General features: G+C 49.8%; 1 protein-coding gene across 3 annotated transcripts in view; it reads left to right on the forward strand.

Moving 5' to 3' along the window:
* Positions 1-2,025: 2,025 nt before the first annotated feature.
* Positions 2,026-13,254, forward strand: part of ATRIP (ATR interacting protein) — a 51,498-nt gene continuing 40,269 nt past the window's right edge. The window contains exons 1-4 of one of the 3 annotated variants that reach the window (XM_075573811.1): positions 2,026-2,151; positions 4,073-4,503; positions 5,622-5,692; positions 6,291-6,461. In XM_075573811.1, coding sequence (XP_075429926.1) covers positions 2,105-2,151; positions 4,073-4,503; positions 5,622-5,692; positions 6,291-6,461 — 720 coding nt within the window. In that variant the 5' untranslated portion in view covers positions 2,026-2,104. Of the gene's footprint in view, positions 2,175-4,072; positions 4,504-5,621; positions 5,693-6,290; positions 6,462-13,254 lie in introns of all 3 variants that reach the window. The other 2 variants (XM_075573812.1, XM_075573814.1) reach the window with 2 other exon arrangements.

A 13,254-nucleotide genomic window follows, 5' to 3' on the forward strand; every position in this document is an offset into this window, starting at 1 on the left:
TGGGACTGAGGGGGACACAGCCCCGTGTGTGGGACTGAGGGGGGACACAGCCCCCCATGTGAGACTGAGGGGGGGGAGGGACACAGCCCCCTGAGTGAGGGACTGAGGGGGGGCACAGCCCCCCATGTGAGACTGAGGGGGGGGAGGGACACAGCCCCGAGTGTGGGACTGAGGGGGGGCACAGCCCCCCGTGTGAGGGACTGAGGGGGGGCACAGCCCTCTGTGTGAGGGACTGAGGGGGGGCACAGCCCTCCGTGTGAGGGACTGAGGGGGAAAGAGCCCCCGGTGTGAGGGGGGGATACAGCCCCCCGTATGTGGGAAGGAGGGGGGGGGACAGAGCCCCTGTGTGTGAGGGACTGAGGGGGGGGACACAGCCCCCTGTGTGTGAGGGACTGAGGGGGGGACACAGCCCCCTGTGTATGAGGGACTGAGGGGGGGAGACACAGCCCCGTGTGTGTGGGACTGAGGGGGACACAGCCCCCCGTGTGTGTGGGACTGAGGGGGACACAGCCCCGTGTGTGGGACTGAGGGGGGACACAGCCCCCCATGTGAGACTGAGGGGGGGGAGGGACACAGCCCCCTGAGTGAGGGACTGAGGGGGGGCACAGCCCTCCGTGTGAGGGACTGAGGGGGGGCACAGCCTCCCGTGTGAGGGACTGAGGGGGGGCACAGCCCTCTGTGTGAGGGACTGAGGGGGGGCACAGCCCTCCGTGTGAGGGACTGAGGGGGAAAGAGCCCCCGGTGTGAGGGGGGGATACAGCCCCCGTGTGTGGGATGGAGGGGGGGGCACAGCCCCGTGTGTGAGGGACTGAGGGGGGGGGGGACACAGCCCCCTGTGTGTGAGGGACTGAGGGGGGTACACAGCCCCCTGTGTGTGAGGGACTGAGGGGGGGACACAGCCCCCTGTGTGTGAGGGACTGAGGGGGGGGACACAGCCCCCTGTGTGTGAAGGACTGAGGGGGGGCACAGCCCCCTGTGTGTGTGTGTGTGTGTGTGTGTGTGAGGGACTGAGGGGGGGGACACAGCCCCCTGTGTGTGAGGGACGGAGGGGGGGGACACAGCCCCCTGTGTGTGAGGGCTGAGGGGGGGACACAGCCCCCTGTGTGTGAGGGACTGAGGGGGGGGACACAGCCCCCTGTGTGTGAGGGACTGAGGGGGGGACACAGCCCCCTGTGTGTGAGGGACTGAGGGGGGGGGACACAGCCCCCTGTGTGTGAGGGACTGGGGGGGACACAGCCCCCTGTGTGTGAGGGACTGAGGGGGACACAGCCCTCTGTGTGTGAGGGACGGCACGGTCCCCTGTGTGTGTGAGGGACGGCACAGCCCCCTGTGTGAGGGACTGAGGGACGGCACAGCCCACCGTGTGAGGGACTGAGGGACGGCACAGCCCCCCATGTGAGGGACTGAGGGGGGACACAGCCCCCCCCCCCCCCGTGTGAGGGACTGAGGGGGGGCACAGCCCTCCGTGTGAGGGACGGCACAGCCCCCTGTGTGAGGGACGGCACAGCCCCCTGTGTGTGTGAGGGACGGCACAGCCCCCTGTGTGTGTGAGGGACGGCACAGCCCCCTGTGTGTGTGAGGGACGGCACAGCCCCCTGTGTGTGTGAGGGACGGCACAGCCCCCTGTGTGTGTGAGGGACGGCACAGCCCCCTGTGTGTGTGAGGGACGGCACAGCCCCCTGTGTGTGTGAGGGACGGCACAGCCCCCTGTGTGTGTGAGGGACGGCACAGCCCCCTGTGTGTGTGAGGGACGGCACAGCCCCCTGTGTGTGTGAGGGACGGCACAGCCCCCTGTGTGTGTGAGGGACTGAGGGGGGGCACAGCCCCCTGTGTGAGGGAGCGTTACCTCAGACCCCCTCACCCACCTCCACACACCGGTCCCCTCCTCCAATCTCCGCTGTGGTCGGGGATAGGATAGAAGGTTGCCGCTGATTGGCCGCTCCCCAGTGCCGGGCCGCGTTGATGGGCCGCGTTGATTGGCCGCTCCCAGGTGCCGGGCCGCGCTGATTGGCCGCTCCTCGGTGCCGGGCCGCGCTGATTGGCCGCTCCCCGGTGCAGGCCGCAGGATCCTCCGGCTGGTAGTAGAGGGAGTCGCGGCGGAGGGATGTCTGGGAGCCGGGCTGGGGAGGCGGCCAGGGCCGGAGCGCTTAGGTAATCCCGCCCGGACAGGTGAGGTCAGAATAACACTGACTAACTGCGTCACTTAGATTGTAAACTCTTCAGCTCAGTCACCACTGTGCAGGAATATGTATATGCACCGACACTGACTTTATATATTTATATATAACACACACTATATATGTGTGTATTTAGGACATGGCTGCACACTAAGTATCCTACAGAGGTTATCTGTGTAAGATGTCCATACATACTGCGCTGTACACCTGTCTCTTACACATACACACGTACTATGTCATCCTATCCCTTTTTATACCAATAGGGACCACATAGCAGCCACACACCTGCACCGAAATGCAACCCCCTCTCACACTCCCACACCATAGTTACACACACACATGCACCACCCTCTCACACTCCCACACCATAGTTACACACACACCTGCACCGAAATGCAACCCCCTCTCACATTCCCACACCATAGTTACACACACACATGCACCCTAATGCAACACCCTCTCACACTCCCACACCTACCCACACCATAGTTACACACACACCTGCACCGAAATGCAACACCCTCTCACACACCTACCCACACCATAGTTACACACACACCTGCACCGAAATGCAACCCCCTCTCACATTCCCACACCATAGTTACACACACACATGCACCCTAATGCAACCCCCTCTCACACACCATAGTTACACACACACATGCACCCTAATGCAACACCCTCTCACATTCACACACCTACCCACACCATAGTTACACACACACCTGCACCAAAATGCAACACCCTCTCACATTCACACACCTACCCACACCATAGTTACACACACACCTGCACCGAAATGCAACCCCCTCTCACACTCCCACACCTACCCACACCATAGTTACACACACACCTGCACCAAAATGCAACACCCTCTCACATTCACACACCTACCCACACCATAGTTACACACACCTGCACCGAAATGCAACCCCCTCACATTCCCACACCTACCCACACCATAGTTACACACACACCTGCACCGAAATGCAACACCCTCTCACACTCCACACCATAGTTACACACACACACACACCATGTTTCTGTGATATCTAATGTATTGGAACATTGTAGCAGTGTGTGCAAGTCAATTAAAAAGCCGTGTCACTGTGTTGCAATGTATCAGTCTCCATCTCCTGCCTGTACTTCACATTCTTCCTCCCCTGTGGATGTGGGACACAGGAGCTGACCTGTGATACCTCCTATGAAGTCTCCATAACACATGGAATTTATTACCATTTCACCAATAACACACTTGTATTTCTGGGTTCCTTTGTACGTTCTTGTATATACATCAGATCGACGCAGTGATATATTCCCTATAACCCGCTGATCACTCAGATCAGTCATTGATCTTCAGCCTGCTGGTATTGGCGGAAGGGACTTTATTCCTGTGCCTTCTTTGCATCATGATCTTCAAACACGCGTCAGATCGGTTGTAGTGTAAACATCTCTGTCTAATGATCGCTATCGAATATAATAATATTGCAGGGTTCTTGCACCGAGCGGGAAACAATGCTATGTAGGTGTCTGGAACATCATTATCTTTGTGTTGATGCCTCTCGGAGATATATGGGTTTTAAGATATTGATCCCGTTGATTTCATTAGGGGCGACTGGAAGAGTGTGTGTGTGCAGGGTAATGCTGCCCTTATAAGAAATCGAGTGTACAATATGTATATCTTTATATAGCACCTACTGTGTACTTTACAAAGAGACAATACAGGGAATTATAAATGGACAAATAAAATCTGGAAGGAAATTCCTTACCCGGAGAGCTTACAATCTAAGTGTATATATTCTTGGATATATGTATATTTGTCTGCGTTTTAGATTGTCTCCTTGGCTTTATTTCCATATCTGTGGTTCTATGTAACTCATTGTAACCTTTTGCAGGACCTGCAGTTCCTACGCCATGTCGGCGAACCCTTTATTTGCTAATAAGAAAAGGAACAACTCCATATTATACGGTCTGGGCCCTGCGCATGTGACTTCCTCGCCCTCAATACATCGAGGTGCCGCCGGCCGAGACCATGATGGGGGCAGGTACCCACCGCCCAAGCGTTGCCGGACTGCCGATGCCGCCGGAGCGAAAGCCACGGAAGACCCTTTTGGCGACCACGAGGATTTTACCGCGGACGACCTGGAGGAAATCGATATCCTGGCTTCGCAGGCGTTCACGCAGGACGGGGGAGCAGGGAGTTCTCCCAAAAGCCATGTCCTAAGCAAAGCACCGCCGGGTAACGGGTCACCCTATGCAGGGAACGCCGTCGTCCAGGACCTTGATCTACGTGTAAAGGGGAATTCTGGGCGGAGAGATCTCGCGGGTATGTCCAGCACATCGTCACAAGCACTCTTATTTCTGCGCCTTCCCATATTAAGGGACAATAAAGGCAGATCACATATGCAATGTTCTCTAGTTAAAAATAAAATCTTCTCTCTTGCTGAGAATTGTTTGTATTTTACCGTAGACCAGTGATTCCGAACAGGGGGTGTGAGATCCCTTACAGCTTCGGGAGGCGTCTCCAAGGGGTTCGCCCAAAAATTTGTAATGGAAGATCCAGGCGGTATAGTGGGGTCCAAAGCCCATGTGGGGACTGCGCACTTATTGATGCCCCAAACTGCAACTTGGCGTGGTGGGTATCGCTGTCACAGCAGGGGTTTTCAAATTCGCTTTCCACAATGCTTTGCATCCACAGCAGCAAAGCATTGTGGGACATGATTGGAAACTCCCACAGTGAGTGACAGCAATACTCCCCCATGCTATCTGCACACACAGAGGGTCAGTTTGGGGGATTATTAAGCAGGTATTCCCCCCACACGGTCAGGACACTATACTGCCTGGGATCGGTCACGCAGTATGGGGGATTATTAAGCGGGTATTCCCCCCCACACGTTCAGGACACTATACTGCCTGGGATCGGTCACACAGTGTGTTAGTGATTGTCTGATAATTCAGCAATATATTTATTCACTAGGGGAAGTAATATTTTCTAGCAGGGGAAGCACAGTGTAACGCAGGCTGGGAACCGCTGACAAAGATCAGGGGTGGCCAACTGCAGTACTCAAGGGCCACCAACAGGCCAGGTATTCGGGGTATCCCTGCTTCAGCAGAGGGGGCTGAAGCAGGGTCATCCTTAAAACCTGGCCTGTTGGTGGCCCTTGGGAGCTGGAATTGGCTGCCCCTGCCATAGACTATGGGGAAGTATTATTTGTTATGTCCGTTTAATTAAATGTCTAATATACCGTTTCTTACATAAAATAAAAAAACAGCGCTTCCCTTTTTCTTAGAATAGGAAGAAAAGCAACCTATTCTGTGTGTGTGTGTGTGTGTGTGTGTGTGTGTGTGTGTGTGTGTGTGTGTGTGTGTGTGTGTGTGTGTGTGTGTGTGTGTGTCCTGTCACTTGTCATTCTAACAATGGAATTCTACCTCTACCTGTTGTAGAAACTCATCCAGACAGAGATACATTTGGGCTGGAGGTTCTGCAGGGTCAGCATGAAGATCTGCAGCAGAAGGCAGGTGTCCCTTATCTTACACAAGTCATTATTTGTCTGCAGGGCTTTGCATGGTTTAACAGCAGAATGTTTCCACCTTTTATTCTGAGCTGTATATGATCGATAGCGATATCTTGAGCTGAAACTCTCAACAAGGGAACTTCTAAATCCGAGTGGACCGGAGACTCGGAGATGTATCGTAGTATAATATAGGATACAATTAAATACTTAGAAACGCTATCAAAATTATGACGTATAATATTTTTGCATCTGTACCATATATACATACATACATTACCTTACTAGTGAGTTTTAGCGGCCCCTTCACTGCCGGGGAAACGACAGTGTCTCAGGGCCACTTTAAGCCCCTGTTGTAGGCGGCATTTGGTCCGTGTTACGACAGTTGAAAGCCATTTGTTATAGCCTCATCTACCGTCAGACATTGTACGAGAGAAGTTATGGAGCATAGAATCTAAGTATTTCTGGAGTATTGTTACTTCCACACTGGCTTGAGTAAAACTACGGGCCGAGCCTGGCTGTTCAACCGTGAAAACCGTACTCTATGTGCTTCTTTTTGTAATGTCCCCGCTACTCGTAATTTCCATGTCTGCCCATACAGCTGAAAGCGCTGCAAGGCGAAGTCCTGGTTAAAAACGGCGAAATCCGAGTCTTGCGGGACATGCTGCGGCAAACTGAGACCGACGCGGAGCAGCAGAAAATCTCCCACGTGACGCTGGAGAAAGAAAGGGCGCAGGTGCAAAACGAGAAGGAGAAAGAGCTGTTCAAAAAGGTATCTTATCTTCATGGCAATTCCCTTAATCCCGTTACACACATATCAGGGGGGTGTACTCGAGACGAGTCGTTACAAAGGAAGTGCTGCTCTGTGAATCTTTCATAAATACAATATAAGGTCTGCGTCCCTAATCAATGCGGCCGGACTGTCTTCTCCTGACTCCCTGCTAACAAATGTTCACCCTGCGCTCTATGTGTGAACACAAATGCAGTGAAGTTCAATCTTAAAATTAGTGCACAGATGAAATAAATATAAAAACTTGTGTGTGTATAAAAATACAGCAAAACTGATCTCTGTGCAAACCGTGAATAATAAACTGTTAAGTGATGTTACACATATTACATCAGGCGATAAAGTGATTCTAATAAAAATAGGGATCCGGTTTTGCAGCTCCAAACCCAAGCGGAACCGTCCTCTGGGGTTCTAGAGGTACTGGTCTCAGAAATATGGGGAGCGCAAAAAAACCCCCCGGAAAACAAGAAAAGAATATACATGGTGCAATATTGTAGTGATCAGGTAGAGAGAATTTCATGTGTCTCACAGAAATGCGCACTCACGGTGTGATAGTTTAAATCAGGCACCAAACACCATGTCCGAATCGGGAGGCTCTTCTCTGGCCTAACGTAGATACTCGGGTAATGTGTCCCCGATATGGTGAGATGCAGTTTCCCCGACGACAGGATGGTTCAGATCGTAATAACAAAGTATTGTAATCGGGTAAGTTTCTCACCAATGTGCACTCACATCTTAAAAGTTCTTTTAAGCATTGATAGAAAAACCAAAACCTGTCACGGCGGTGCGTGATCCCTGCACGGGAGACGGATCTCACCCACACTATTGTGTCGAGGAACAGATGCGCGCCGCCGGCTCTCTCAAACGCCTGGGTCTGCTTGCTTCCGTCTCGTGACCTGCGTGATGACGTCTCTCCCCTCCGATTGGTGACACTAACTATGACGACGCGTTTTGCTGCGTGCTTCGTCAGGAGTCAGCCGGTGTAACACTGAGCGGTCTGATTCCCAAACACTTGGCTCCCCAATCAGAAAGCTCAAATCTATTTAATTGTAACTTGATCCGTGATCTTTCATTCTAATCAGCATGCCTATTTAATTGGAACGATCTATACATTAAAAGTCATAATTTAAACACATCTTTCAAACAAAAGTATTTGCCCAAAAATACAGAAACATTTTATTATATAACCAATGTAACATATTGGTAAAAAATATATTTAAACATGTATATTAGAATAAACATATAAAATATATCAAATATAAAAACAACTATAACCAATCTATCAATTAGAACTACTAGTTCTTGCATGTAGAACCTGTAAGACAGATATGGGGACTCTGTCATAAGGAGAACATGCATAAATATGTGCAGCCATTGAGACTACATATATAGTCCCAATGCTATGAGAGAATGTCCAACTAGATTGAATATCTGACTTGGTAAAAATATCTATATATAAAAAAAACCTATACCCAAACAAAAAAGGGGATTGTTGTGTGTGGGTTTGTGCGCCTGGTCATTGGTTGGCGACGGCTCACGCTGTGATTGGCCTGCATGGTGGGGTGACGTCAGCAACATGGCTACGCACATGCCCTCACGCTCACAGCCTCCTCACACCGCGTGAGAGCCACACGCCGTGCACCCATACCGTCCTGACCTGCCTCAGCCAAAGCCGCCTCCCCTGGAGCCGCCACCCCCTCACCCGAACTACCCCCGCCGCGCCTCAGGCAAACACGCCGCCTCACCTCCACATGTGCCGCCTGCGACTCCGCTCCGCAACATCCGCCTCACCCAAACTACCCCCGCCGTGCCTCAGCGAAACCCGCCACCCCACCTCCACCCGCGCCGCCACCCCGCCGCACCTCACCTCCAGCCCCCCACCGCGCGTGACCTCCAGCCGAGCCACCGCGCCTCCGATCCGCCCGCCCCGCCACGTCACCCAAACTCCCCTCACCTCCACACGCACCGCCCCACGCACGCACTTCCCCCCCACCGCATCACCTCATCTCCACACGCACGCACTTCCCCTCCCTCCGCACCTCACCTCCAGCCGCCACCCCCGCCACACCTCACCTTCTTTTTTTAAAGATAACTCTTCAACCGCATTTCCTAAAATGGGTTCTTCATTTAAAATGTGCCAATACTTTGTAGTTACTTTTTTTTTTCAATTTCTGTAGCTTTCCTGTTATATTTCGGGATGAAGGCAGTTTGAAAATGAATATCAGTATTTCTAACTGGTTTGGGGGTGAGGAGTTCTTTCCTCCTTCATGGAATTTGTCTTGTCCATCGCCATCGTGATTTTTTTTTCTGGATCGTAATTCCTTTCTAGAAACCTTTTATTATTTCTGCCTTATTTTGATGCACCTCTTGTGTAGTACCGTTCCTTTTGATTCGTTTGACTTGTCCAAAAGGGATATTAGAAATCCATCTTGGATGATGGCAACTCATCATGGCAACGACTAAAGTCGTGAGTGGAGACCTCAGGGATCGGTACTGGGACCCCTGCTTTTTAACTTGTTTATTAATGACCTTGAGGTTGGCATCGAGAGCAAAGTCTCCATCTTTGCTGATGACACTAAATTGTGTAAGGTAATAGAATCAGAGCAGGATGTAATTTCTCTCCAGAAGGACTTGGAGACTGGAAACGTGGGCAGGTAAATGGCAGATAAGGTTTAATACAGATAAATATAAGGTTATGCATTTGGGAAGCAAGAAAAAACAGGCGACCTACAAATTAAATGGGGATAAATTGGGGGAATCCTTGATGGAGAAGGATTTAGGAGTGCTTGTAGACAGAAGCTTAGCAATAGTGCCCAATGTCATGCAGTAACTGCAAAGGCAAACAAGATCTTATCTTGCATTAAACGGGCAATGGATGGAAGGGAAGTAAACATAATTATGCCCCTTTACAAAGCATTAGTAAGACCACACCTTGAATATGGAGTATAATTTTGGCCACCAATCCTAAGTATAGACATTATGGAACTAGTGAGAGTGCAGAGAAGAGCCACCAAATTAATAAAGGGGATGGACATTCTAACTTATGAGGAGAGGCTAGCTAAATTAGATTTATTTACATTAGAAAAGAGGCGTCGGAGGGAATATGATAACTATATACAAATATATTTAGGGACAATACAAGGAGCTTACAAAAGAATTCATCCCACGGGCAGTACAAAGGACTCGGGCCATCCCTTAAGGTTGGAGGAAAGGAGATTTCACTAGCAACAAAGGAAATGGTTCTTTACAGTAAGGGCAGTTACAGTGTGGGGTTCATTACCCATGGAGACTGTGATGGCAGATACAATAGATTTGTTCAAAAAAAGGTTGGACATCTTTTTAGAAAGGAAAGGTATACAGGGATATACCAAATAAGTATGCATGGGAAGGATGTAGATCCAGGGATTAATCCGAATGCCAATTCTTGGAGTCAGGAAGGAATTTATATTCCCCGTATGAGATATCATTGGATGATATGTCTCTGGGTTTTTTTGTTTGCCTGCCTCTGGATCAATAAGTAAGTATATATATAGGATAAAGTATCTGTTGTTTAAATTTAGCATAGGTTGAACATGATAGACGTATGTCTTTTTTCAACCTCATCTACCATGTAACTATGTACATGAGCAGGGTGTCGCCTCTGCTGAACCGCATTGGTTTCAGCCTCGGGACCCCCAACTTCAAGAGATACAAGCCCCGTTATGGGGTACCGGTATACTCCTGCAGGATTTAAATCCCCCGGTCACGTGTTGCGGGATCTTTAAAAGCACAGGGGATACCGGCACCCCATAACGGGGCTTGTATCTCTTGAAGTAACTCGATTTGTATATATAATTATTTCAATCAACTGTTGAAAAAAAAAGTCCTAGTATTCATTTTGTCATCTTCTATATTTCTAGGTCTACAAATTCGATCTTTTTCATTCCATTTTGTCGTAAATGTAAGATTTAGCATATTGTTATTTATATATTCCAAAAAGACTTCTAATGTTTCTAAGTCCCCCTTATAGATAAAAAAAGATATCGTCAATATATCTTTTCCATAGTGCCAGGTCTGCACCAAAGGGATTGTTGGACCAGATGTTGTCCAACTCCTAAATTCCCATAAATAAATTAGCATAGCTTGGTGCGAAACGGGTCCCATGGCCGCACCACATTTCTGTAAAAAGAAATCACCATTACACCAAAAGTAATACAGGCATACCCCGCATTAACGTACGCAATGGGACCGGAGCATGTATGTAAAGCGAGAATGTACTTAAAGTGAAGCACTGCCTTTTTCCCACTTATCGATGCATGTACTGTACGGCAACCATCATATACGTGCATAACTGATGTAAATAACCCATGTGTAACAGGCTCTATAGTCTCCCCGCTTGCGCCCACCTTCGGTACAGGTAGGGAGCCGGTATTGCTGTTCAGGATGTGCTGATAGGCGCATGCGTGAGCTGCCATTTGCCTATTGAGCAAGATGTACTTACTCGCGAGTGTACTTAAAGTGAGTGTCCTTAAACTGGGGTATGCCTGTATTGTTTTAAAATGAATAAAATACTATTTAATAAAAAAAAGTTGCTTGTCTATTAAAAAAAACTGGGATCATTATCTAAAGTCCTCCGAATTGCCTCACAACTGTGTTCGTGGTTTATGGAGATATACAGTGATATAACGTCTGAAGTTACTAAATAGTACCCTGGTTGCCAGTTTATCTTATCTAATATATCCAGCATCGGCATAGGTAGTAGGATTTGGTGCCTACTACATATTTGCACAGATAAATATCAACGTATTCAGAGAGATTCTCTGTTGGTGAACCGATACCCAAAATGACCGGTCTTCCCGGAGGTTCATGTAAGTTTTGGTAAGAAGTAAAACGCCGGTGTGGTGGGTTTACTTCTCCATAGATGCCTGAATTCGTCTTCTGATGCCAAACGGTTTCCCCTCGGATAGAAATATAGGCATCTCTTCCAGATATTGACCGGTGGGATCTCTTTCTAATTTAATATAGGTGTTGGGATCTCTTAGGATTTTATTAGCTTCTTGTTTATAGTAGCACGTTTCCGTCACGACTACACCGCCACCTTTTATCTGCTTGTTTGATGGCAATAGCCTCATCACCCATCCGCTCCTTTTGTGGCAGCTTTTCTGCCGTCCTGAGATTACTTCAAAAAGGTGTTTTTTTCACTTGCAATCTTTTCAAAATCCTCCTGAACGAGACTGTGGAAAGTTCCCAAATGCACAATGCGGCACTGATGTCTTCTTCCGACTTCCTCCTAGAGGGGCTGCAACATATTGCAGGGAAGGGGTTAAGCTATTTATTGGGACCCTGGATCTTCCTAAGCATATTGAGTAGGGGCCACTGTTGAAATCACAGTCTCATTATTGGAAGCCTCGCCCCCCCCCCCCCCCCCTGCTTTGGCGAGTCCCGTTGTTGAGCGCGGCCATGGGGAACTCCCGGGAACAGAGGAAGCGTAGATCTGGCCATCATTTTATTTTTGCTGGAAAGTCCTTCAATGGCCGTGCTCGCCAATTCCCACCCAGATGCACGATATTAACGTATATATATTACACGTTTCGGCTTTTGTATCATAAGACTGGCAGGGGGGGAGTGGTTAATTATAGGGTCTCCCACAGGGGGAGCTGTTTCTATCTTATCTCAGCAGTAGGGTGGAGCTTAAGCCAGGGGGCTCAACTCCAGTCCTCAAGCCCCCCCAACTCCCCCAACATGTCAGCTTTTATGGATATCCCAGCTTCAGCACAGGTGGCTAAATCAGTCCCTGCTTCAGCACAGGTGGCTCAGTCGAACCCATTGGTGAGCACTGCCATGGAAGCCCTTCCAGGAAAAGACAATTACAGTAAGATCTTAAACCATTTTCTCTTACCTACCATTCGCACGGTGCATTGCTGAGTCCTCTGGCACGCAAGAGGTTAACTACCCTGGATCCTAAAACCTGTTTTTAGGGATGGGATTCAGTCGGAGGGATCTGTACTGTACTTCTTCAGGTGTAAAGCTCTGTACACTAAAAGCCATCGGAACATACACGGGATCAGAAGACATCGAATCTCCTCATGGATTTTAAATGGATGGTTTTGTTTCTTCTCCGCGTCTTATTTAGGAAGTTTAGTTTCCTGCGTTCTTGGAAAGAGAATCTGTGCCTCTGTTGCAGGTGCATTCTGCGTAAGGCTATGGCCCCAATGGTCACTGCTGCACGCGCGCCTGGCGCCGCGTGAACGGGTGAAAGCCGCGGTCTATTGTGGAGCGATGGGATGCGCGGGGGTGCGGCCATGATGGGGGGGGGGGGTGCGGCCATGATGGTTTACAATACCTGCACTCCTATTGGTCCACATGATCTGCCCTGCCATTGGCTGCCCGCACACCACTTGATCGCGTCGCGGCAAGGAAAGACAAAATTCTTGTCTTCCCTGCGAGCGGACGCATCATTGCGCTTTGCTCGCCCTCACACACGGCGACTGGGGCCTGCCCCATAGAGGGCTGTGCTGTGGTGTGTGGTGCGCACGCCGTAGTGTGCACCGTAGTTACTGCAGACCTAAGAGAATCTGTGCCCCTGTTGCAGGTGCAGTCTGGGTAAGAGAATCTGTGCTCCTGTTGCAGGTGCATTCTGGGTAAGAGAATCTGTGCTCCTGTTGCAGGTGCATTCTGGGTAAGAGAATCTGTGCTCCTGTTGCAGGTGCATTCTGGGTAAGAGAATCTGTGCTCCTGTTGCAGGTGCATTCTGGGTAAGAGAATCTGTGCTCCTGTTGCAGGTGCATTCTGGGTAAGA

Source organism: Ascaphus truei, chromosome 17 (assembly GCF_040206685.1).
Source record: "Ascaphus truei isolate aAscTru1 chromosome 17, aAscTru1.hap1, whole genome shotgun sequence".
NCBI lineage: Eukaryota > Metazoa > Chordata > Amphibia > Anura > Ascaphidae > Ascaphus > Ascaphus truei.